Source organism: Suricata suricatta, chromosome 6, assembly GCF_006229205.1.
Source record: "Suricata suricatta isolate VVHF042 chromosome 6, meerkat_22Aug2017_6uvM2_HiC, whole genome shotgun sequence".
In the NCBI taxonomy this organism is placed as follows: domain Eukaryota; kingdom Metazoa; phylum Chordata; class Mammalia; order Carnivora; family Herpestidae; genus Suricata; species Suricata suricatta.
In genome coordinates, this window is record NC_043705.1 from 41,567,599 (window position 1) to 41,595,465 (window position 27,867).

The window sequence follows — 27,867 nt, forward strand, 5'->3', positions numbered from 1 at the left end:
TGGCCCTAAAGTCGGAGTATCCCTATCTTGAATGGAAAGCTAACTGGTAGATACATTGAAGGTTTTCAGCATCTCAGATCTTACAATTCTGTTTTGTCATCCTTGAAAGTTTGTAAATGTTGGTAAATCACAATGCACAAAAGCTCAAACCACCTTAGGCATATTCATGGAGAGTTATTGAATGGCATATATTTGAACACAATCATAGCGCCTGATCAAAAAAAAAAAAAAAACAAAACAACAACAACAACAAAAAAAACCAAAGTAGAACTGTGGAACTGTTCATTCTAAAAATCCTTCTTAATGTTGAGATGAGCACTGGGTGTTACATGTAAGCCAATTTGACAATGAATTATATTCATAAAAAATTAAATTAAGTAAATAAAAAAGTAAATAAATAAATGCAAGCTCTCTGAAGTTCAGTCTCTTGACCCAGGCACTTCTTGAGGAAGCTAACAGCAGCAGGTCAAAGTTCCCTTCAGAAACTAGTTACTCTGTGTCTTTCTAAAAGAGTGGCATAAGCCTCTAGACCCACTGTGTGATACCTGATAGAGACAGTTTCTGGTGTAGTGATTTCAAGGAAGAAAGAACAAAAAGTTCTAATGTTAAGAAAGGAAGGAAAATAAATCCAAAAGACATGAAAAGTGTCCTCTCCCAACAAAGATTTACAATTACCTTTAAACAATAGGGAAATCAGATAACCTAGTTAAAAAAGTCTCAATTCCCTATCAGCCTTTTCTGTGACGAAATCTGGGGTTTGGTTAACTAAAGTGTCTACAGAATGCAACCCGTAACTTTTTCTTCTTTTAAAAGAAATTTAGCATTTGAGAGAGTACATGCGCCAGCACAAGCATGAGCGGGGGAGGGGCAGAGAGAGAGGGAGACCCAGAATGAGAAGCAGACAAGCTGTCAGCACAGAGCTCAATGCGGGGCTTGAACCCATGAGCTGTGAGATCATGACCTGATCCAAAATTGGACACTTAACTGACTGAGCCACACAAGTGCCCCTTTATCTTCTGCTTCCCTTCCAAAGCTTAGCTATTCCAGAAATTTTGCATATGATTTTTATATTTCTCACTCAATTCACAAATAATTTTTGCTTCAGAATGTAATAATAGTCCCTTTAATACATTCTTAGTCTTTGTTTCTTATTGGTCACTCTTGTCCATGGCTTCTCCTGGCGGCCTTCAGGTACAAACAATTACCTTGGTTTCATCTTTCTAAAAGACAAACTCTTTCCTCCAAAATATTGAGTAAATTTGCAAATGATAAGCACAATTTCACTTACACTTGCTTCTTAGATTCTTAAGGAAACAAACTTTGAACCAACATAAGTACAATCATACTGACAATTCTGAACCTCTTAAATTCTTTGGCACTTAGAGACTTTGATTTTAGCAACACATTTAAACTTAATTAAATGAGTTTGTTTTTTACTTAAGATTTTTAATTACATATATTGCCAACTATATAGAAATATATTAGATATACTGCATTATTTTCTTTTAATAACAGAGGATATAACATGAGGTTTGAATGAGAAATCATGGTTAGCCATCGAGTTTTTTGAGCACCGAAGTTAAATGAATACATTACAGCTTAAATTAGCTTATTTCAATTTTAATTATAGCTATAATCTCTTCTTACTGAAATGTAGAAAAAGCAAGATAATGATTCTAAGATAAACCTGCTGTGCCAAAAAGAGTTAACAGCAGGCCTGTGACTATAATCTGTAAAAAAGCCTGTGTGAAAGGTTGGCCCTGACTGGTGTCTAGAAACTGGGATTTCAGAAGGGTGCCCACCATTCCCTAAATGTTAAGGGAGGCTCTCTGTGCCTAACCTGGCTCTGCAAAAACACAGACAAACAAACAAACAAAATGTGGTTTGTGCCGAACAACTGCTTTCCTTTGGGGAATCTGAAATTTAGGCACAGGCTGGATAGTGGGTGCCTAAGGGACCAGCCCCCAGTAAAAATTTCTGGTGTTTTTGTTTTTGTTTGTTTGTTTTATTGTTGTAAGACTGTTTAGCATGAGATCTCCCCTACAGACAAAATTTTTAAGTGCACAACACAATGTTGTTCACTATAGGCATAATGTGCTTCAGCTGATCCACTCTGCATAACGAAAACGATACACCCACTGAATAGCAATTTCCCACTTCCCTTTGCCCCTGGCAACCCCCTTCTCCTGTGAGTTGCACTGTTTCAAATTCCTCAAATAAGCACCAAGTCCTTGGAGAGGATTTTCTGGTAAAAGACCTCTCTGTTGACACATTTCACACATGTTGTCACAGCTCATTTCTAGAGGAATTAAGTGCATCCTGTTTGACTCTACTGCAACTGGAGACTCTAGGAAGCCTCTGGCTGGATTCCTCCACATTTGGCCCCATGTCCTTTCTCATTGCTGATTTTGCTTGGTAACCTGTGGCTGTAATAAATCTCAGCCATGAATGTGACTATCTGTTGAGTCCTGGGAGCTCATCTAGCAAATCGTGGAACCTAGGGGTGGTCAGAGTGACGAGTGACCCCTGACACCCCTGATATCTGTGAATCCTGCCCTCTACACAGATGAACAGTGGTAGTTCTGACCCCAAAGAGAAGGGAAATCATTTTTTTGAGACAGTATTTTTCAAACAATGTTCAGGTCAAGCTGCCATATAAAATTCCCAAATGCTTTAGTGTGTTTGATCCGGAAGGGTACAATCTTCCTTATATACATGGTTCATCAAAAACCAAAACCAAAGACAACTAAACACATATTTCTTTCTTCTTTCCATTTCTTTAAGAATTTGCTATATTCTTACTTACCTGGTAGTAATTTCTTCATACCTTTTAATAACATAAGTCCTTTGAACTAGTCTGTAACAATTTGAACAACTAAATTCAGTATCTTTAGAAGGAAACAACTGGCAAAATTCCTTCTCATCACAATTTTTCTAACAACTTCTAGGAAAATCCAGAGGCACCTTCCCTAGGCATGCCTTGAAATTGGCAGAGGATGGGGAAGAATCACATTTGTCACATATCAAATTGCTTTGTTCTCAAAATTTTAGCAAATGCTCTAGAGTCTGTCCAAATATGAGCCCCTGGCTTCCTCCTCCTTTTTCTATTCTTCTATAGCTTCTTAAAAATGCAGCTGACCAAAAGAGCAAATAATCAATGTGCCCATTATCCATACTTTCTTTCTCAATGTTTAACCTGGCAACATTGCTCTTAAAGAGTAAAACCTCCACTGGTAAAGAGCAGAGAAAGAACACAAACACAAATGTTCTGCAAAGTCAGAGTCGCATGTTACTGCATAATGGAGACGGCGACTGTGTGTGATCCTTCCATAACTAACACTATATAAAACCGCCTCATGCTGGGAACTGAAACAGTATTCTGGTAAGCAAGACCTTGACATGTCAAAGGCTAAATTACTAGGTTCATGAATATAACTGCCTATTTCCTTTGATTCTAATTACAGGACAATATGTCCTTAATTCCAAATTCATTTTGCACCAATGAACATGGCCTACTATTTCCAGACATGTATGCCTATGTGGTAATTTGTTGATTAGTTCTCATTTGTTAAGAATTTTTTTATTAAATCACCTATGACCACTATTAATTTTCCAAGTCCAAGTCTCTTTTCCTAGATGTTCAGTCTCATTCACCAATACCTGTTCAACTCCTCTGTATAAAACCATTTGACCAAAACAGCTTCCCCTGTAGAAGCAGAGACATTACCTGAGGAAAAATCACCCTTCTACCCGTTGGTTCTAGAAATGCCATTTTCCTCCCAATCAAATCAAGCAATGAGTCACAAAATCTCAAAAGACCAAAGACAATAATCACCATCCAAAATATAAAATGAGAACATGTCGCCCAGAGGCACTCACCCACTGGAGTCTGCAGAAGTGATAGCAATCAGTGGTAGAATCTTCAGAGGGAGGCTGGTTGGTCTGGGAATGTTCTCTGATTCACTTTTCAAGTCTGCTTGCTCCAACTGTCTGAAGGCAAGAGGCGGAAGCTGAACATTGCGGCAAGAAAGTCTCCGTACCAGATAGGGTTCCATCCCTCGGAAAGGGTCTTCCTCTTCATTATTGGAATGCAGTGTTTCCTCAGAAGCCTAAGGCAAAGGTAGAAGAAAGTACAGTAGTTAATAATGATGACTTTATACTTTTAGAGAAAAAACTAAGGGAAATATATATGAAAAATGCTAACTATGAAGCAACGATACTAAGAGAACAATATTTAGTGAAAAGATGAGAATAACTGAAATCTAGATTTATTTTTAAAAGAATAAATTTGTTCATCAGTATATTTAGATATGGATCAGTTGTTACAGTTAACTGACATCTCCAATAATTTTAAACAATTATTTTTTTAATGTTTTATTTATTTTTGAGCAAGAGAGACATAGTATGATCAGGGGAGGGTCAGAGAGAGAGGGAGACACAGACTCTGAAGACAGGCTCCAGGCTCTGAGCTGTCAGCATAGAGCCTGATGCGGGGCTAGAACCCACAAACACAAGATCATGACCTGGGTCAAAGCTGGATGCTCAACCAACTGAGCCACCCAGTCACCAGAGACATCTCCAACAATTTTAGAATTGATAAACTTTGCACATGAATTCTATAAAATCAAGGGTAATTCAAAATATCTTTCTACCTTCTAAAAATGACTTACAGAAAATTAATATATACATATCTTCACATATGACATACCTGCACATACATGCCTACAAAGAACAAGGAAGAAAATAAGTTATATTCGTTTTTTTCATACTTACGACCATACTTATAACATATTTTCTTTTTTTTTTTAATGTTTCTTTATTTTTGAGACAGACAGAGACAGAGCTTGAGGCAGGGAGGGACAAGGAGAGAGGGAGACACAGAATATGAAGCAGGCTCCAGGCTCGAGGTGTCAGCTCAGAGCCCGATGCAGGCCTTGAACCCACAAACTGTAAGATCATGACCTGAGCCAAAGTCGGACGCTTAACTGACTGAGCCACCCATATGCCCCTGTAACACATATTTCCATATGTCATGCATTACTTGGATAATTATGCTTTGCAAGTAAGACTTGCAAAGTCTTTTATAGTAAGACTCTGTGAGGGGAATAGAAACAAAAAAGAAGGACATGAACAGGAAAGCTGAGTGCCCAGCAGAAATCATAGCTGAATTTTGCAAATTAGATCCTTATTATCCATATGCAAAGGCAAATCAAGCCTAGAATAAAGTAGAAAAATTATTATTTTGATGCTAGTTGGAAAAAATACAATGTTACATGAGCAATTCCCAGTGGTTGGAAAGTCTACTCTAGCAATGTTTATTATATCCTTGTATTCAGAATGACAGAATCACCAAATGTTACCAGGGAACATGCTGGATTTTAGAGTCTCTGTGTTGCCACTTTGTCTTATTCTGAGAGTGCTGCTTAATTTTCCTGAGTTTTCTGTTTCTTTATTAAAAACATAATAAAGTACCTCGCTTACTACCTGCAATGTGATAAACAATCATAAATAACAATTTTATTTCCTTCTGAGTTTTACAGGTAAAGAAACAAGTCCAGGGAATCAAAGTAGTTTTCCAATACTTAGGCTGTTCATTATATATTAAAAAGGGACTTTGGGGGCACCTGGGTGGCTCAGTGAGTGAAGCACTGGACTCTTGATTTTGGCTCAGGTCATGATCTCACTGTTCATGAGTCTCTCTCTCCCTCTCTCTCTGTTCCTCCCTCACTTGTGTGCTCACTCTCTCTTACTCTCTCTCTTAAAATAAATAAACTTTAAAAAATGTGTTTTAATACTTGACTTTGGAAAGGCACCTGTGTGACTCAGTCAATTAAGTATCCGACTTCGCCTTAGGTCATAATCTCATGGTGTGTGAGTTCAAGCCCTGCATGGGCGGTCTGCTGTCAGCACAGAGGCCACATCAGATCCTCTGTTCCCACACCCCTCTCTGTGCCCTTTCCCTGCTTGCACTCTCTGTCTCACTCAAAAATAAATAGGTATTTTTCAAACTTGACTTTGGAGAGCCCATACCTAGTTTACGATTTCTGTTGTGCTTTTTATTACACTACAAGTAAGGTCCGTTCTCCATTTGAACATTGAGGACAATGATTTTTTCCATTCAAAGATATTGTCTGGGTCAGAGACATGAAGTTTTTAAAGCACCAACAACTAGCACAGCTTACACTCAACAAAACAGCAGCTACTATTATTATAATCCAAGCTAATTCCTTTGTATTTTCACAGCATTATGCTGTCTTTGATACGTCATTCATCCATATCATTTTCACATAGAAAATTTCTGTCTGATTTATACCTTGAAAAATGTGAAAAGATATGCAATAGTGTATTCTATTCAGTCGTGGGCTTTCTTATCTAATTTTATGCATAATAGAATTAAAAAAGGGCAACAAGAAGGTCAAGAAGATGTCTAAGCTAAATTCAAAGTTCATTTGTTTCAAAAGGTAGATATGAAGATCCAGATTCCCAGAATCTGTGCTTTGAGGACTCTACTTGGTTTGCAGAACAACATTAACAATAATAATAGCCTTAAAAAGGAAGCAGCCTTGCCATTTCTAACAACACAGATGGATTTGGAAAACATTATGCTAAGTGAAATATGTCAGAGAGAAACAAATTCTGTATGATCTCACATCTATGTAGAATCTAAAAGAAAAAAATAAAAAAACTCCTAGAAAACAGAGGCCAGATTTGTGGTTACCAGAAGCAGGGTTGCAGGGAAGGGAAATTAAATGAAAGCAATCAAAATGAACAAACTTCCAATTATAAGTACTAGGGATATAATGTACAATGTGACAAATTTAGTTAATATTGCTATATGATATATATGAAGGTTGTGGAGAGTAAATCCTAAGAGTTTTCATCATGAGGAAATTTTTTTCTTTTCCTTTTAATATCTATTTGAGATGATGAATGTTAACTAAACTTATTGTAGTAATGATTTCACATTTGTAAGTCAAATCACAGTGCTGTTACACCTAAACTTATATACTTACATACTGTATATCAATTACATCTCAATAAAGCAGAGAACAAATTTAATAATAATAAGGACTAATATTTATGGAGTCCTTATTAAACGGTGCTGTGTTTTACATATACCAACTCATGTAAATTTTACTGAAATTCTCTGAGTTAGGTCCTATTACTTTTCCCATTTTACACATAAAGAAACAAAGACACATAAACAGCATGGCTTTGTCACACAGCCACATGGCTAGTAGTTAACCCTTCCAGTTTGCCTGGGACTTTCTGATCTTGGCACTGTAAGTTACAGGTCTGTTGAAACCCCCAGTCCCAAACTAGGATGGTTGAATACCCTACAAGTCAAGATCCAAAACCAAGTCTTCTTCAGTTAAAGGTGCAACTAGTAATAACTATGTTTTACTACTTCTAACAAGTATGATATGGAAGGGTGCAGACTACTAGAAAAGAACATACACTAATTGACCAAAACTTAATAAGCCTCACATTATCATTAAAATAATAGAGTAACAACAACAGAAGTGAGATTAGGACAGTTTACTACTACTACTACTACTACTACTACTAAGAAGAAGAAAAAGAAGCCGTGTTGATTAAATCAGGAGATACAGTTTCCTGGCCCAACTTTGCCACCAATTACTTTTATGCTGTTCAGAAGTCAGTGAAGCTGTCTGGGCTTTAATTTCCTCAGACATAAAATTGAGAGGTTGTATAAAATGAACCTTAAGACCACTTTTAGTTTTGAATACTATGATTTTAAATAGCCAATGGCAAAATCCATGTTTAGAGAGATGGTGAACACAGAAAACAAAGACAAAAGGTATACATGTAACCCTGTTAGTTTTTAGATTGAAAGTGTGAGACTTTGTGTGTTTGTGAAGTTCTGTGTGTTCATCTCTGGACACAAGCGCAAACTGAACCTTCTGGGGTTGCTAACAGGTCTTAATCTGCCTTACACATTTCTTGAGAAATTAATGACCGAAGAGTATAGATACCCTTCAGGATGAATCCAGAAAAGAAGAACAGAGAATGAGTCTAGCAGAGCTGAACAGTGAATGCAACTGGCCAAAGCTAATATATTTTTATAAGTGCTAAGCTGCCCACTCTGACAATAGCATTGCTACTGCAAAACCACTTTATATAATCCAGGCTATCTGATGAAAGACGTAATGTTTGTGACATTCTCTTTTAGATAAAACCACCTCAAGAGGCAACTTCTTTTGAGAGAATAACCTATATTAAAAATAAAGTGTAGTGTTTTTATCTTGACAAAAAAATGCTAAAAGTATTCCAACATTTCCAATCAAAAACAGTATTATAAATGGCTTTTTAAAAATTCCAGATCCATGTGCATCAATGGTATTCCAAAAATAAATAGAACAACTTTATCTGGTAGAAGACAGGAGATTAAGCGGCCTTACTTTGGAAAGAAATGTGAAACTAACCACCAGGACAACGTATACTGGATTGCTGGAAAATGGCATTTTTGCAAAGGTTGAAGAAGGGATAAGACAGTACTTATAATATCGCTAAGCAATCACTTCCTAAAATGTGATCCTCAGATCCCCTCTGTGAAAATCACAGATGTTGCTTGCTAAACTTCAGATTCCCAGGCCCTATTTCAGATCTGCATAATCCATATCTCTATGACTAGGACCTGGGAGTCTCATCCAGACTCCAGGATGATTCCTATGTATACTAAAATTTGGAACTTATATTTTTGACATTTTAGACATAGTCCAACAAGAATGGCAAAGATCCAAGTACAAAGATATTCACTTCAACTTATTTATAATAATAAATAACTGAATGTAATCTAATTGTTATACTGAAGGATTGGCTTAATAAATTTTGATTTATCCTATTATGAAATACCAGGAGGTTGTTAATGTACAAGAATATATAATTACGGTTATAACAATGACTAAAAAGTGATATTACTTTTGTAAAACAATGCTAAAACAAAACAAATTGAAAAATTTACATATTATATTCAAAAAAAATTATGGAAGAATATATTCCAACTCTCCTAAAAGGCTTTTTCTGAGTGATGATGTTGGCAATAATTTTTATATTTTTGTTTATTACTACCTCCTGTATTTTCTATAAAAAATGTATTATTTGGGATTAAAAAGTACGGTGAAAGTCTCAGTACTAAAATAAAATTCACCTTGTTATTGATACGACTAACAAATATCACTTACCTAGATTAAGATATACAATATCAAAGGAGAAAAGACACTACAATGTTTGAATGAGTTTAATGCAAACCTGTTAACTTGTAATAAAATGAAATTCCCTTTGGTGATTAAACAATTTATTTGGAATAGATAAAAAGTAACTTTGAAATAATTCTTTTCACTGTTAGGACAAATATATCTCTGTAAGGCTTACCTAAAGAAAGGAATTCCATAATAATCAACGCTTACAATAACTGAGTAAGTATTAAATATGTTGTTATTACTACCATTTTATTATCTTCCTCTTTGTTTTCTTCAGCTTCTGTGCAAGGTATTTAATTAATTTCTTTGTTCTCTTTTTCCATCCCAAAGTAGATGGCAAATCAGTTTACAAGACTCTAAGAAGGGGGACATGCAGATAACTGGTGTTAAAGAAATTGCTGTGATTGCTGATAACCTTATAGTTTTCGATATTTGTTTCATTTGTGTATATAAAAATGAAGTTTTCTATAGAGAAATGACCTAAAAATGTATATGCAGAGGAACTGGAGGACAGAATATTTCTTTCTGGGCACACAGCTACATCACATTTCTAGACAGGGTTGCAGGTAGATGCATCCACGGTGTGACATTACATGCAACAGCTTACACAAGCAAGGAAAGGTAGGCCACTTTCACACCTGGCCCATAAAACTGTGACTGTAACCCCTCCTTCCTCACCCTCTGTAACCCCTTGCCTTACATATACTGAAAATGGTGGAGATGAAAGATGGAAGAAGTCATGGTTCCTAAATCGCTCTTCGGAGGAGAGTCACTGGACACACAAGAACATTTAGTGTGGGCTACAGGAGCCGCAAAGGAGTTTGCCACCTGGGAAGCCACTAAACTTGGAGGTTTCCTTACTACAGCTGGTGGTATAGTATGTATAGAATCACATCGCTATTCCTTGAGTTCAACTTACCTTAATTATGACATCATTCTTTCCCAATTGAATTCCTGAATTAAAAACTGATGAAGTGTCTACTACATTCCATGCTTGTGCACCGAGCCAAAAATACAGCGAAGTGAGACACTTCCTTTCTCTTAAGTGCTGACATTCTTTGTGGAGAAAAAGAAATAGGTAGCAGCCAGGAGACTGAGAGCTGCAGAGGGGTCAGGGCCACTTGAGGCACAGAGGTAAGGTGGACACTTTCCTGAGTGAAAGAGGTGGCTGGCGGAAGTAGAGAAGTCAGACTTTCTGAGGCAAACTGAGCTCTGTGCTTCTACTCCCAAGCGTTCTTAGTGGCAGGTAGACCCGCCGTGCCTAGCTCTGAGCCCTAAGGTCCTCTCCTTCCACAGGAAGGAGTCCCCCTCAGCATCCGACATACTGCTGGCTGGAAACCTCCGGGCCTCCTGGGTGAATCTGAAACTGGCCCCCCTTACAAAGACGGCAGGACGAGAAGAGCAGGAGACACGGGCGCCCCCAGGTTGGCAGGGCGCAGGCGGACCCAATCCGGGAACTTACAGGAGGCGAGTGGTGGGCGCCGCCAGCCGCTGCCACAGTCCCACAATTGCGAGTTTCTGCAGGCGCCTCACCTGAGCTCAGTCACAGACACCGCGAAGATGTCAACGGCATTACTCCCTCAAGACTGTTGGTGGGCGGGTTGTGGGTGGGGAGGAGCCTCTGAGTACCCTGATCCAGCGGGCAGGTCAGCCAGAGGTCGCAACCTCTCCATGACCTCCCGGGATAGTGATCCCGTGGGAAGGTTCTAACAACCTCACCTCCTCACACCTTCTTCCACAATGAGCCCAGAACAGTCAGCAAGGGGTTCCCCTCTCAGGGACGCTACCTTTTGGCGGCATCTGCACTGGGGGCAGATACCACTGCCGCATTAAAGGTACTGCGTGAGAAAACACATATCAAGATGATTCCCAAAGTAAGTTTTTCTGTCAAGAGTCCCATGATCCAAACCACCGATCTATTAAGTCCTTTAGACCCCGGGCCAGGGCGGGGTTGGAGTCTGATCACTCAGAACATTCACTTGTATCCTCATGTGATTTAGTAACAATGATACATTAGAAGACTCACCAGATGTAAACACATATTTTATTTAGATAATGGCACAGGTGTCTTCTTAGGAGGCAGTAATAATGTCCATTCTATTTTGGAGGATAGCTTTCCTCATTAGAGATATTTCATGTTCACAGAAACCAGACCTTTTGACTATCATATAAGTCTTACTTGGTAAATTTAATAAGGGCTTTTATGTCTGTTATAATGTCTTCCGGGCCAATGGAAAGGACAAAAACGGCAGCCAAATATCATACAGGTGGAAAACAGAATGTGTCCATCTGGCCTCAGGAAGTCAGAGGTTGGCAATTTCTGTTACTGTGGTTGGATTATCCCTGTGGCCAGGGAAAACCTAGGGTACAGCAGCCCAACCACTAAGGTGGAAGCCACAAAGATTGTGCCACAGAAGCATTGGGTCCCATTTAGGGCTCCAAAATACCTGGGCTGCATGGTCAGTCAGTGTCAAATCAGTCACGATCCTTTAATGTGACAGTAACTAGACAGCTTTGGTAATATCCATCCCATATCCCTGAAAGAACTGGGTTGGTTCCGTTTAGAGAGCTTTTTCTTCTCCTAGCATAGGGATGCCGAACGTCCCTATACCTGGGTGACCCCAATGAACCCATCCCAAATCTAAGTATAGCCATCCATGGCTTTTATGGTGGTATTTTCAACACCTTCAACAGTCTGATACGCTGTCTATGCAGTTTGAATGAAAACAAGAGAACACCCATATCTGCTTTTATTGATAGTATGTGTGACAGGCCAGATTTTTAGATCAGTATTTGTAATATCAAATGAATTATAAGTAAGAAACCTAGGTTGACCTTCCTTAATATACTGCTTTAAGGCCTCTCAGTCTCCTTTCTGGAGTGGCTGTACCCCTCATGGTAATCCTGACAAGCTAGAGAGGGGCAGCTGCCCACCTACCCAAGAGTTGGATTGATTCCTTTGCCAGACATACACGTGGGCCAATAGTAGAAAGATATTTCCATCAGGTGCCCATCTTGTGACCAGACACCCACAAGCACAGCAGAAGTCCAAGGTTGAAAAGACAGATATTTAGTAGGAAATTGTATGGGAAAATATTCACCTTGTATGAGATTACATCTGTGCCCTGATCATTAGATGTTAATGAGGTTGCAGCTTCAGGAATTTGAGCTGGTTGTGCTCACCATACATGTAGGCCAGGGGAAGACAGCACTATTAGGTAAGAAGAGAGAGACTAGGAACAGGATGTACCAACCCAGGATTTCCAATTTTTTCTTTATTTAAATGCTGTGTGTTCCATTCCAATTATAGAGTATTTCAAGAGATTCAGTTTCCAGCAGGACACCGGGGGTCCAAGCTGAGCTTAGGTATCTCCTCCTCATCCAAAGGTGCAAAGTAACTCACCCATCCAGGTAGGATATCCCTTTGCAAATTCCAGTAGAATTCCTTTGCCAGGCATAATGAGGCTTGCTTTCTTCCGCACCATAGAATATTGATCCTTGGTGAGAGTTGGGGCAATAGCTGTCTCTCACAACCGTCACACATTTATAGCATTAGGTGTCTTCACAAGGGTCCCCAGTCAGGCAGATGATGCAATAGGCCATACAGTTGATAATTCAAATGTTTTAAAGCCTGTGACAGTAGTTTAATCCATCTAAGCAAAGTGGTCTTACCGGTTAGTAATTTAATTTCTGCTTTAATAATCAATTTTTCCTTTATACCAACTCTGCTACTAGGGTTTGAAGCTCCATTCAGTATCATGTTCCACATTATGACCTTGGAAATGTGACCCCTAATAACTGTCTATTCAGTGAGGGTATCCACTGAGCTTCTTTAATCCCATAATACTGACATCCTGGTTTGTACAGCAGCAGAGGAAAGCTTGGGTTAGGCTAGACAGTGTCCATATGAACCAAGGCATATTTAGAACCTTTTCTTGGAGAAGGAGCCAATATAATCAATTTGCCAGTCCTTCACTGAATGGCAACTTCTGTGCATGGCTTAAGACTCCATAGGCAATTTCCCTAGGCATTATCTAGAACACACAAGACATGTTGATACTGCATTAGCCACGTTGCTGTATTTCAAAGATGATCTGACATCCTTGGCAATATGCAATCCCACCGCAGTGCTACAGTGGCTGTTCTTTCTATGACCCAATCTGTCGTACCTACTAAAGGGTCAATTGCTAAAATCTGTACCCTAAGCTAGGGCATCAGTTCCTGATTGCCAGGGATTGTCATTGCATTGATCTATAAGGTCAAAGACCTTGAAGACTACCCCAGGCTCTTGTAGAAGGGTCCAAATGTCTTTCCACATAATCTGACCCTACAAAGGCTTATTCATAATCATCTACTTTTTAGCTTCCCACAGTCTACACCATAGGCTTAATCCCTTTAAAATAGCCCAGCTGTTTGTGCAAAGGCTTAATGGCCAAGAATCATGAGTGATCACCAGCCAAATCACTATTATTTTAGCCCAGTGTCTGCTGGGCTTGTTCCTGTTTCCATCCAGATGATGTTAGTGTTGGGCTGAATAGTGACTGTAACCCATGTGTGTGGGTTGCCCTGTATACCAGGCATTAGCAGGAATTCCCCCCACTTCCTCTTTATAGGCCATCACAAGAATAGGGGTGGAGGCATTTGGAGGACCTACATACTCCACTGGACCTAGTAGCACACATGTTTCTAGAGATACTGGGCTATCAGACTGATTATCACTCTGTTGTAAAAAGGCTTTCCACTTACTCAGTGTGGGAGTTTGAACCAGGGCAGAGTTGGGTGGATGGGACATATTCTGAACCCACTCCTTAAGAAGAAAGGGAGTTCTCACAGTGATATGCTCTTCCTTTAAGAGAGGTTCAACCTACAGGAGCAGTGCATACACTCCTAGGAGCTGTTGCTCCATGGGGCTATCTCTGTTCCCTTCAGAGGTGGGACCAAATTCCAAGGGACATTCTCTCCTCTTGTTGTCTCCACACCTTCTGGAGTCACAGACATATCTAATTCAAATGGTAGCCTTGCTTGGGAGATGCCCAGAACTTTAATCTGCTTCACTAGTACTTTTATCTTCTCAAAGGCAGCTTGGTGCTCTGATCACCAGTACCATATGTGCCCTTTCTTTACCAGGCAGTCTGAGGGACAGAAGCACTGTGCCAGGGAGAAAATAAAAGTCCTCCAAAACCACAAAATCCATACAAAAGCTTGAACCTTTTTCAGGTTCTTAGGAACCTCATTAATCACAGCTTTTGGGAAAATGCACAACTTACCCAAAAATACAATTCCCAAAACTTTACAATGGCCTTAAATTTTCTATGGATTCACCACTCACCCTCTACCTTGCAGATGTTCCAGCAAAATCTGCAGAGGTCGTGCAGCAGAGCCAAGTCTTTGCATCTTAACATGATATCATAATCAGTGTAAAGGGCCCATTTTACAAATGTGGGGAAGGAGAACAGACACAGATCTCAGGCTACCATCCCATGGCATATTGTGGGGCCATGGAGATAGCTTTGGAAAAGCACTTGAAAAGTCCACAGTTTCCCCAGTCATACAAAGATAAATTGATCTTGTGTATCAGTGGCCAGGAGTATACTGAGAAAAAGCATTTGCTCAGTCCACCACAGCATGATACACTCCCAGGACTGTGGCCAAAGTCTCTAAGATAGCTGCAGTGTTGGGCACAGCCCCATAGATGAGGGAGTACTACCTTGTCCAATTCTCAGTAGTTTATGGTCCTCTGCTTTGAGCCATCTGGCTTTGTACCCTCTATACCAGACTGTTGGAAGCACTATGGGCAGGGAATACGATACCCTCTCAATGCAGCTCTTGGATAGTTTGTCCTATTTCCTTATGCCCACCATGCAATTTATATTGTGTGACTATTACCATTCTTCACGGGGGTTGACTGGTTCCTCATTAGTGTTTCCCTGCAGCACTGGTTTCATTATTATAACCCAGAGGCAGAACTCACCAACAGAAGTTTATAGATTTGACCTTATAGAATGTAAATAGCCAATATGTTCTATGATTTTAAAGAGATGAAAATCTCATATTCTTACAGGTGTGAATACCCAATTTGCAGTGTCAAAAGGACCTTCCTGACCCTATTTGTCTTCCACAATGATTGATGGCACTGAGGGGCCCAGAAGATTTCTGAGAGTCACCATGTATCAGAGTACATTCAGCTCCAGTATCAACTGGAGCAACCATTTCTATTTCTGAAGGGCCAGTCAAGAGCTGCATGGGAGGCTCCAATTGTCTCTAGTGGCCCTCACCTGGATGCAGTCTTGGCTTTCATCCCTGAGGCCTCTGCTCAACCAGACAGAGCATCAGGATAGTAGGTGCATTGCCAGCAGCATGCAAACCATATTATTTCTGGGTCACTTTTACTGGGCCATTTACAGCTGCCTGAGATAGCCATGTGACTTTGTGAGTTCCTGTTCTGTCTCAGGTCTTCCCAATAGCCTATACTCATTCTTAGAATTTGTCAATTCCCCCCAGATCAGCAACGGACCACCTGACATCATAAATGTCTTGTCTCATGACTGGGCTCAGGCTAAGTATCAGCATCTCATACTAGGTGCCTAGAGTATCTTAGCTTTCATTCCTGCAGTGAATGTGCACCAATAAAAGCCTTTAAAGACAGGGACACAGATGGCCTGTCTCATTCCCAACTTCTTCACAACAATTTATTTAATCTACTCCATAGATTTATAATGGTTTGTGTGACCAGGGAGAGCCCCATCATTGGGTCAAGAATACCTGTAGATAAGAATAATCCAATCTGTTAGGGAGTGAGTTCCCTCAACACCCCAAACACCAGGCAGATGCTTCTGCTGAAGGGAAGGGTATATGATGATGTTGCTCATTTTCTCTGCCTCCTGCTTGGTTATAGCATGCCATTAACTATCCCCTGCACACCCTCCCCACATCCCATAGCCCTACGAGCCATGCCTGGATACTTCCTCTGGCGTTCTGCTGAAACTTGGCAGCTCTATTAATAAGCTCAATCAACATATTCTCTCATCATGTATGTTTCCTGAACCAAGAGTTGCCCTGCTAGCTGGAGTTGTGGCTAGGGTTGTTGCTGTCCTTAGTTTTAGAGGTCAGACACATGGAGATTTTGGTCAATTTCACTGTCATGTGCAACACCCTTCTCTTTGCTTCTCTCACTTTTCTATTAATTCCATCTCTTGGCATCCTAATCAGGCTTTGTCACAAGTACTAAGACATTAATTCTAAGCAGCTTGTACCCCACCTCAGCTTTGCAAAATGGCACCTTAAGGCCTCCAGCTTATCATCCTGCTCTCCCACCTGGTCTTCCAGTCCCGAAGCTAGAAGAGTAATAAACATGTGTATGTCCTTCTCTAACATCAGCAATTAATCCAACTTGCTGAAAGGAGCTTCAGCCCCTAATTGGGATCAGTGGCCAGATGAACTACCCACCATAGGGGCCAACCCACTGTGACAGCCAACCATTTCCCTTCACTGCTGCAGGGTGCCATGCAAGAGTCCTCAAACAAGTATGCCAAACCATAGAGCATTTTCAGGCTATTCCCATATTCATGCAGTAGCCCACAAACATATAAATATGGACCACTTCTCCCCACACAAAGATTGATAACCAACTCAAGATTTCCCCTACAGATGCCTCCTTCCTAAGACTCATTTCTTGAGACTCCTGGATGCCTAGCTAATTATTGGTTCAAAACCTCAGGAGCTTCTTGGGTGAAATCTGAGACTGTCCCTTGTACACAGAAGGCAAGGGAAGACCAGAGAAAGAGTCTACTCTAGATTGGTAAGTGGCAGGTTTAATAAGCAAGGGAACTTACATACAAGGCTTGTCTTGGGTGGCTGCAAAAAGAGGAGATCTTTTCATCCAGCCACAAGAATCTTAAAAGTTAATAAAGAGTTCTTAGTTGGGTTCAGTCCCAACAGATAATCTCAACAACACATTTTCCCCTCAATGCTATGCCCTTGAAACTACCTCCTACTGTGGGAATGGTGGGCAGAATATATATCCTAAGGACAGGAGAATGGAGGAGAAACCTCCAATTGCCTAGATCCAACTTGCGGGTCAATGATCTCCTCCTTAACATGTTGAAAATATTACCCAAGACTATAAAAACAAATAGCTTTTGCCTTTTATGACCTTAAGTCAGCTATCAGCCTGCCAACTAGAGTGCAATTATTTGTTGAAGTATCTATTCCCTTCATTAACTTGGACACATCTGGAAGGGACACGAGTCCCTCCAAAACGCAGCCAGTGCCTGGGACAAAATATATGCTAAATAAACCTTGTTGAATGAATCAATGAAGAAAATAGATAAGCCTGACTCTATTCCTTCAACTTTAAGAAAGTAGGAAATGAGGAGAGCATCTGATTGGGTCAATTAGTTGAGCATCTGACTTCAGCTCAGGTCATGATCTCACAGTTCGTGGGCTTGAACTTGGCATCAGACTCTGTGCTGACAGTTCAAAGGCTGGAGCCTGCTTCAGATTCTGTGTCTCCCGCTCTGTCTGCCCCCCTCCCTGCTCATACTCTCACTCCCAAACAAACAATACAAAAAAGAAAGGAAATGAGAATATAGCATTAGACATTGGTATTAATAGTGTTGTGTTTATAGGTATTGATATAAGTTAGGTTACCAACTGCAAAGTCCCTTTTGCAATGTAAGAAACATATTCACATTTTGTAGGAGCACCTAGGTGACTCAGCTGGTTAAACATCCGCTTCAGCTCAGGTAATGATCTCACAGTCTGTGAGTTTGAGTCACACATTGGGCTCTGTGTTGACAGCCTGGAACTTGCTTTGAATTCTATGTCTCTTTCTTTTTGCCCCTCCCCCATTCATGCTCACTTTCTTCATGCTCACTCTCTCTCTCTCATAAAAATAAATACACATTTAAAAAAGAAACATATTCACATGTTGTGAAGATTTAGGACGTAGACATCTTTGAGTACTTTTATTATGTCTACTGCATATATGTTCTCTTGTCCTTCCTTTTGGGGCAAATTTTGAATTATGAAAGGAGAAGCAGAAATGGCTGTGCTGGCTCAAATTTCTCCCTTCACTTCTTTCCCTATCTAATGAAGTCATTCATCATCCCCATTTTGTTAGCTCAAGGACTCCCAAACTTTGTGATTTCTGCTATAACAGAAATTTGACATCTATTTAACATGCACTTTTCAGTGACACTTTGCATCACTCCTTAATCTGTCTGCTTTGTCCCCCCTATGACTATATATCCATGCTCCTCCTGGGACTACCACAGTTCCCCTACTCTGAACTGTGCAGCTCAGCTAGGGTGACCAGTCTAAATCCTCCCACCCCATAGCTATAAGCATGCACTTGTGGACCAAGGATGGAGAAACGAAACCCTTTTGGAGATTCATATATTGCTGAAGTGGATGCATGGAAACCCATTCATAACCATTGATGTTGAAAGGCAAAATGAACTCTGGAAGAATCCATGTCTTGTCTCCCCACCAGGAGAAGAAATTGGCCTGTTGTAGGTAAGCTGAGCCTTAGGGGAAAAAGATGCATAGGAGGTTCTTTTGGCAATTTGATTCCCTGACTCTACATGAGCTAAAGACCAACCCCATCTCTATCTTTCCCTGTGAGGGAAGTCAAATACTCCTTTTGTTTAGTTTAGCTAACTTAAATTGGATCTCAATCATTGGCAGCAGAAACATTCTTTATTAATATAGTCCTATTCTAAGCTAAGTGTTATATTTACAGTATCCCTTTAAATTCACAAAACAACAATAAAATATATAACAACAAAAAAGCTTAATGGCCACAACACATAAAAAGGAATTTCTCTTAAAATTCCAAGATTTTAATCACTCAAATTGCTTTTGATCTCTACATTTGAAATTTCTTTCAAATATGTATTCTTTACAATAAGTATTTTCACCTAACTTTTAAAATAAGCATTAGAGATTTTAGACACTCCATGTTTCCAGAGGATCTTTGCTATACAAAGCTCTGTAGAAGTTGGCATGTTAAGCAGGTGCATATTTTATCAGGAAAAGAACAAACTAAGCTGAAGATAGATTTGTATCACTTCCAATGTTACACTCCTTTTTCCTGTATTATTCGTTTCCTCTAAAATTCAGTTCTGAAAAAATAGTTTCCCTGTGTCTGAATTTACAGTAGAAGCAATAAAATTTTTGAAAACTGAACCAATGCTTTGAGGACTAAAATACAATTTAATAGGTTACTATCACAATAAATTGAAAATCATGTAATTCAAAAGTACTATGTATCAATAGTAGACATTTTTCTATGTATATGGTACTGCTATATCTCCATGAAATTGTTCATGATACATAAAACAAATTTTGAAACTCTGCCTTAAGATTCCCTAAGCCTTATGCCAAATGTTTTTCTCACTTGTCTCTTTACTCATTATATGTGTTTTATGTTAAAATCCAAGGCTAAGGTTGCCCAAATAATCTTATAAGAAACTCACAGATCAAGGCAACAAAGATAAATACCTAAGGTCTTTCAATATTAAAAAGGCAGGCATTGTACTAAATTAACACAATCCATTTTCAAATGGATAGTTGTAACCTGATAAGGAAAAGCACTCTTGCAAAACTGAATTCCATATGAAAATGATAAATTCAACCCCAGGTTAACACAAAGATACCAGATAGATCTCAAACATCTATAGAACACTATCCAAATATAGGCTGTGATTTCAAATGGATTAGAAGACAAAGAAATTACTGAAGTCTTTTTAAAACCATCCCCTATAATTCATTCAACTTTCTATAAATAGCATTGTATCTTCCATGGATGACCCTGAAAAAGGAAGCAGATCCTATTTTGTTAGCAGGGGAAGGAAAGAAAAGAATTAAACAATAATTCTGGAATTGAAAAGTGCAGTAACTGAATTAAACAATTCACCAGAGGAAATCAATAGCAGACTTAAGCAGAAGAAAGAATCAATGAACTTAAAGACAACTCATTTGAAATATTGAAGTCAGAAGAAAAAAAGATAAGAAAAAATAATTTTAAAAGTGAGAAAATCCTAAGGGACTTATACATAAATTATGGAAGTCCCTACAAGGAAGAAAGAGAGAAAGGGGCAGAGAGCTTATTTGAAGAAAAAGTGTTCAAAACTTTCCCAATTCCAAGGAAGGAAATGAATAACCAAATTTAAGAACAAAAAAGGTTCTGAAACTCCAAGAAGCCTCCACTAAGACACATTAAATAAATAGGCACAAGTCAAAGACAAAGAGAAAATCTTGGAAGCAGCAAGAGAAAAGTGACTCATCACATAATAAAAGAGCTTCTATAAGATTTCCAGTGAATTTCTCAGCAGAAACATTACAGGCTGAAAGAGTGGAATGATAAAGTCAAAGTGCAGAAAGAAAAGCACTGCCAACCAAGAATACGATAGTCAGCAAAATTATCCCTCAAAATGAAGGAGCTATAAAGAATTTCCCAGATAAACAAAACCAAAGGGAATTCATCATCACTAGATCTGCCTTACAAGAATTATTAAAGAGAGTCCTTCAAGTTGAAGCAAAAGGCCACTAGACAGCAACACCAAGTCACATTAAGATATGAAGCTCTCTGATAAAATATAAAAGTAAATATATAGACAAATACAGAATTCTGGGGTGTATAAATCATTTTAAATTCTGGTATACAATTTAAAATAATAAAGCATAAAAAACTATAAATCTAAGTTAATGGATACAAAGTATAAAAATAGATAATCTGTGAAACTGATAATGTAAAGGGAGGAAGATGAAAAGAGTAACATTTCTGTATATGATGCAAACTATCAGTTTAAAATAGATAGCTCTAAGTATAAAATGTTCTATGTAATCCCTATGGCAACCACAAAGAAAAGACCTATAGAAGATGAAGAACAAAAATGAGAAAATATTTGCAAATAATGTATCTGATAAGGGATTAATATTAGATTATATTATGTAAACACCTAAAACTCAACAAGAGAAGTCAAATAACACATAAAAATGAACAAATAACTTGAATAAACATTTCTCCAAAGATAATATACAAATGAACACTAATCACATGAAATGATGTTCAATATCACTAATCATTGAGAAAATACAAACCAAAGCCACAGTGAGATATTACCTCACATGCATCAGGATGGCTACTATCAAAAAAACCCAAAATAACAAGTATTGGAAAAAATTCAGGAAAAAAGCCTGCACAATTGCAGGGGTAGTAAAATGGTATAACTGCTTTAGAAAATATTATGGAGGCTCCACAAAACATTTATTTTGTTTTCAAACGTTTATTAAAATTCTACTTTGTTAACATATAATACAATATTGGTTTCGGAGTAGAATTCAGTGATTCGTCACTTACATACAATACCAAGTGCTCATCATAGCAAGTGCCCACTTTAATACCCATCACCCATCTAGCCCATACCCCAAGCACCTTCCTTCATTAAGCCTCAGTTTATTCTCTATATTTAAAAGTCTCTCATGGTTTGTTTCCCTCTATCTTTTTTTCCTCCCCCGTCCCATATGTTCATTGGTTTTATTTCTTAAATTCCACATATGCATGAAATCCCCACAAAATATTTAAAAAAGAATTATCATTTGACCTAACAATCCAACTTTTAGGTATGTATCTGAAAGAACTGAAAACAAGATCTGAAGAAGATATTTGTATACTGATGTTCACAGCAGCACTATCCACAATAGCTATGAAAATAAAGTACTTACATGTATAATTAGAGGAGAAAATATGAAAGAAACTTTCTGAAAAGTCAGTTTGAATTCTGAATTCATAGCAGTAAAAGTCATTCAAGCCCTTTAACCTAGTTATACCACTTCTCTGGAAATTAACCTAAGAAGGTTGTTAGTAATGCAGCTTTAAGTTTTGAATAAAGATATTTGTAATATGATTAAGCCTAAGAATACGAGATAATCAAAAATTGTCCAGCTATGAGGAAATTACCTTAAAAATACATCTATGTAATGCTAAGTAGTAGCTTCTAACAAGAATTTATTGAAGAAATTTAGATAGTATTCTGTCAAATGTAAAAAGTAAGAGCCAATAGGATATATATGCTTGTTCTCAAAATGTCTCTGTCTCTTACACACACACACACACACACACACAACACAGAGAGAGAGAGAGAGAGAGAGAGAGAGAGAGAGAGAGAGAGAGAACTAACAGATTAAAAGGAAATATAATGATTATCTTAGGTTGCTATCTTAGGGTTACCTAAATCACCCACATTCAAAACCAATTACACATTACAAAGAATGTGTAAAACCAGAGAACCAACCAGTGAACATTATTACACTCTGAGACAAAAGATGTGACCATTCACCCTGATTTACCATCCCCACACAACCCCTTGGCTCCCGCCATTGTCACTCTGCTCCCCCCTCCCGCCGCAGTACCAGCAGGAAATGTACGGGTGAATAAGAAGGAAAGGATTCAAAGAGACAAGAAAGGGAAAAGAGGAGGCACAAGAAGAAAAAAGAATTTAAGAAATCCAAGTGGAAAAGTCGAGACTCTGGAAAAAGAATTAGATGTGGTAAAACAACACCAAAAGCAGTGAAAATAGTTATAGCTAATGCCTCATGTCTTTAGTAAATGAAAATTTGAGGAAAATATGTATTTTAGAATATATTTATGTCCCTCTCAATAATGAAATGTAAAAGTCATTTATCAAGCCTTCAGATTTAACTACTAATTAGAGAAAATTTAAGAGACAGGTGACTATGTTGAACACCACCAAAGGAATGCAATCAGCAAAATCCAATCTGTGAGAAACTCTGTAAGATATGTGACCCAGTTTTTTTCAACAAAGCATTGCAGAGAGAGTAAAGAAGGAAAGGAGAAATATATTGTCTAAAAGAGAATTAAGATATAAAAATTTTGATCTATTAACCTTGTTTGGAACTCATTTCAAACAAACCAAGCATTCTTTTAAAAGTCAGGTAAATTTGGTATTAAGAGATTATCAGGACAATTCAAAGGTGTTTTCATATTATTGAGGTCATTTTTATAAAATCTGTTTTAGACATATACTAAAATATTTACAGATGAAGTAATATTATATCTTGGATTTGCTTTAAATTCATCCTAATAGAGGGAAATGTGTGTGGGGATACAGACGAAACAAGAGTTGGCTGTGTAGTTAGAATCCTTAGAGCCGGGTGATGAGCACTTAGGGTATATTATACTATTCTCTCTACTTTTGCCCATATTTAAATTTTCCATTATATATTTTTTAAAATATAAAAACTCATAAGAATTTTCTCCTTTAAATCAAGGAAGGAGAAACAAGATGCCATGCAAAGAAGAGGGGAACCTGCAAGCAGAAGAGTCACTGAAATGAAATAGTGTTTATATCACCATTTTACCTAAAGCTTTCTCTAAAATTGGGGTTAAAGCTATGTGTTCACCCTGCCCTATGAGGAAGCCATTGAAACTAATTAAAACAAATTCATACACTGCTAAGTGTTTCTCAGAGACGGGAGCTATGTACATTCAACACATGATGATGCTGATATGCCGATGGATGGTGATGACGATAAACACTACAACAACAAAGGAGTCTAAGGTTACTAGGCACCACTTTGTGACAGGAATGTCTCTATTGTTCCTTAACTGGCATAAAAACAATGATTCATAGCTCTAATCTTACCATCAAGTATCTACTAATCTTTATACAATTAGGTGCTGCTTTTCTTTCTTTGTCCCGAAGCCAACTGCTCAGAGGATAATGTTATCCCTTTTAAATAGCATTTAGCAAAAGTCAATTACCATATTCCCTTCAAATAAACTGAAAGTTTCCCAGAATTTAATAAGCTATTGCTTTTCATAGTTAGCATACACCCCCTCAAAACTGCATTCTAAATACATTTGTCCCTGGCACTCAAAATCAAGGCTTTAGACATTTCTTTCTGTCAAGGTTATAAAGTAATTTCTCCCTTCTCCTGATTTTGAGAAAAATAAAATTGCTAGAGCTTCACAATGAAAGGTGCATCGAATTTTCACAACAAAACTTTTAAAAACTAGACAATTCATTTTCCTTGGCACATTTTGGCCTCTAAATATTATTTTCTGGGTTAGTTAGAAGATGATTTTTCAGAACATTACCTTCAATAACCACCCTGAACAATGAAAATTGAAATCAGGTCCCAATGGTTTGATTTATTATCTTGGTTTCCTGAAGGAGAGAATAACAAATCATTCCAAACCTCAAGGCAACATGGATTTTATAAGTTAGATTACGAATATGAGGGGATAAAATGTATTTGCATCACATGAGAATGATTAAGAGCTAAAAAGCAGAATAAATACAGACCTCAATATGGATATGAAGTGTAGTCAATATCAAAAGAATCTTAAACAATTGATTATTGCAATTAAAAAGTCCAGCAGATTATTTTGTCAATAGGATAAATAAATAATTGGCTAGCTGATTTGCCTCTCAGGTGTGCTGCTACATATACACACTTTACTATTACTATGTTTAATATCTGATATAAAATACATAATCTCATTCCATGTCACTTGCCTGGTAGATTCTCAGGGTTGGAATGATTTTAAATGCCATCTAGCTTGACATTTCCCTTATTCCATGACCTTCCACAAATATAGCCAATTGCTTTTTCCTACAATACAGCAAGTATACCAGGATTCTATCTTCAATAGCCCATTCATGGAATGTACAAATATTTAATGAGCACCTACTATGTGGTCATATGATTCAGGTACTTAAAGCTACAAACAAAATGGACAAAGACCTCTGCTCTCAGAGAGCTTACATTCTACCAGTTCTTGGAATGGGATTCACCACTCACAAAGTGTTTCTGTCAGAAACTCTTCTCCATACTGATGAACCAAAGAATAAAATGCAATAGGCCTCAGGTCACTATGAGAAAGTTATTCTATATATTAGACGGGAATGTTCTCTAAAATTACCACCAGTGTTCAGCTCTCTGGGGTCACACAGATTAGGTGTAATTTTTTTGCCCTATGAAAGCTCTTTACATGTATTTATATCACCCTCACTTCCATTCTTATTTTACAGGTTATGTATTCCCTGGGTCTTTTCTTTCAGGTGCCAAGCACTCAAAAAAAAAAAAAAAAAAAAGGACCAGGAATTTGTTATTTTATTTATTGTTTTGTTATAGTTTATTGTCAAGTTGGTTTCCATGTAACACCCAGTGCTCATCCCAATGAGTGTCCTCCTTTATGCCCATCACCCATTTTCCCCTCTCCCCCACCACCATCAACCCTCAGTTTGTTCTCAGTATTTAAAAGTCTCTTATGGTTTGCCTCCCTTCCTCTCCCTGACTATTTCTTACCCCTTCCCTCCCTATGGTCCTCTGTTAAGTTTCTCCTATTCGACATATGAGCGAAAATATATGGTATCTGTCTTTCTCTGCCTGACTTATTTCACTTAGCATAACACCCTTGATGTCCATCCATGTTGCTACAAATGGCCAGATTTCATGGCCATGTAGTATTCCATTGTATAGATAAACCATATCTTCTTGATCCATTCATCAGTTGATGGACATTTAGACTCTTTCCATGATTTGGCTATTGTTGAAAGTGCTGCTGTGAACATTGGGGTACACGTGTCTCTAAGCATCAGCACTTCTGCATCCCTTGGGTAAATCCCTAGCACTCCTATTGCTGGGTCATAGGGGAGTTCTACTGATAGTTTTTTGAGGAACCTCCACACTGTTTTCTAGAGTGGCTGCACCAGTTTACATTCCCACAGTGTAGGAGGGTGTCTGTTTCTCCACATCCTCGCCAGCATCTATAGTCTTTTGACTTATTCATTTTAGCCACTGGGACCAGCGTGAGGTGGTATCTCAGTGTGGTTTTGATTTGCGTTTCCCTGATGATGAGTGATGTTGAGCATCATTTTATGTGTCTGTTGGCCATCTGGATGTCCTCTTTGGAAAAGTGTCTGTTCATGTCCTCTGCCCATTTCTTCACTGGATTATTTGTTTTTCGGGTGTGGAGTTTGGTGAGTTCCTTATAGATTTTGGATACTAGTCCTTTATCCAGTATGTCATTTGCAACTATCTTTTCCCATCCTGTCAGTTGCCTATTAGTTTTGTTGATTATTTCCTTTGCTGTGCAGAAGCTTTTTATCTTGATGAAAAAAGGGACCAAGAATTTAAACCAAATGAATGAACTGGGAGGAAAAGAGTACAAATATAGGATCACACACTTTTGTGGTTAGTTTCCATATAAGAATGTTACAGCAAACCCAGAAACCTATATTTAATGAAATAAGTACTTATTTTTTGTTTGGTTTGGTTTGGTTTGGTTTGGGGGTTTTGTATAATTTTTAAATTTTTTATTCAAATTTTAGTTGGTTAACATACAGTGCAATAATGGTTTCAGGACTAGAATTCAGTGGCTTATCACTCATCACAACCATCTAGCCCATCTCTATGTGTCTAAGACACATAGAGATGTGTATCTAGCCTATGTGTCTGTTGGCCACCTGGATGTCTTCTTTGGAAAAGTGTCTGTTCATGACTTCTGCCCATTTCTTAAGTGGATTACTTGTTTTTGGGGTGTTGAGTTTGATAAGTTCTTTATAGATTTTTAAATACTAACCTTTTATCAGATATCTCATTTGCACATATAATCTCCCATTCCATAGGCTGCCTTTTAGTTGAGAGCTTCACTGTGAAGAAACTTTTTATTGTGATGAAGTCCCAATAGTTCATGTTTGTTTTGTTTTCCTTGCCTTCAGTGATGTGTCTAGTAAGAAGTTGCTCTGGCCATGCTCAAAAAGTCTGCCGCCTGTTTTCTTTTATAGAATTTTGATGGATTTCTAGCTCACAGTTAAGTCTTTCATACATTTTGAATTTATTTTTGTGGAGTTGGACAAAAGTTGTCTGGTTTCATTCTTCTGTGTGTCACTGTCCAGTTTTCCCAACACTGTTGAAGACACTATCTTTTGTCCATTAATATTCCTTCCTGCTTTATCAAAGATTAGTTGATCATATAACTATACCATACTGTGTGGATGACTTCAGCTTTGTAACACAGCTTGGAATCTGGAATTGTGATATCTCCAGTTTTGTTTTTCTTTTTTAAGGACTGCTTTGGCTATGCAGAATCTTTTGTGGTTCCATATAAATATTAGGATGGTTTGTTCTAGCTCTGTGAAAAATGCTGGTGGTATTTTGATAGGGACTGCATTAAAGGTGTACATTGCTTTGGGTAGTATAAACCTTCTAACCACATTTGTTCTTCCAATCTATGAGCATGGAATGCTTTTCTGTTTCTTTGTGTCCTCTTCAATATTTTTCAGAAGAGTTCTATAGTTTTCAGAGAACAGATCTTTCACCTCTTTATCATATTTTTATCTGAGGGTTCTTGGTGCAGTTGCAAATAGGATCGATTCTTTAATTTACTTTTCTGTTGCTTCATTATTGGTGTTTAGAAATGTAACAGATTTCTGCATGTTGCATTTACATCCTGTGACTTTGCTGAATCCATGTATTAGTTCTAGCAATTTTTGGTATGTCTTTCAACTTTTCTACATGGAGTATCATGTTGTCTGCAAAGCGTAATGGTTTGGCTTTTTCCTTGCTGACTTGGATGCCTTTTATTTCTTTTTGTTGTCTGATTGCTAAG

The 27,867-nt window shown here is 38.1% G+C and overlaps 1 protein-coding gene and 1 long non-coding RNA gene across 3 annotated transcripts in view; one reads left to right on the top strand and one right to left on the bottom strand.

Moving 5' to 3' along the window:
* Window positions 1-27,867, bottom strand: part of LOC115294408 (cAMP-specific 3',5'-cyclic phosphodiesterase 4D-like) — a 650,465-nt gene that overhangs the window by 482,512 nt on the left and 140,086 nt on the right. For both annotated transcript variants that reach the window (XM_029942281.1, XM_029942280.1), the window contains exon 2: window positions 3,880-4,109. In XM_029942281.1, the coding sequence (XP_029798141.1) occupies window positions 3,880-4,109 (230 nt within the window). The remainder of the gene's footprint in view (window positions 1-3,879; window positions 4,110-27,867) is intronic.
* LOC115294409 lies at window positions 10,277-15,363 on the top strand. The gene is made up of 3 exons (XR_003909874.1): window positions 10,277-10,358; window positions 12,535-12,635; window positions 15,286-15,363. It is a non-coding gene; the product is annotated as an uncharacterized LOC115294409 (long non-coding RNA).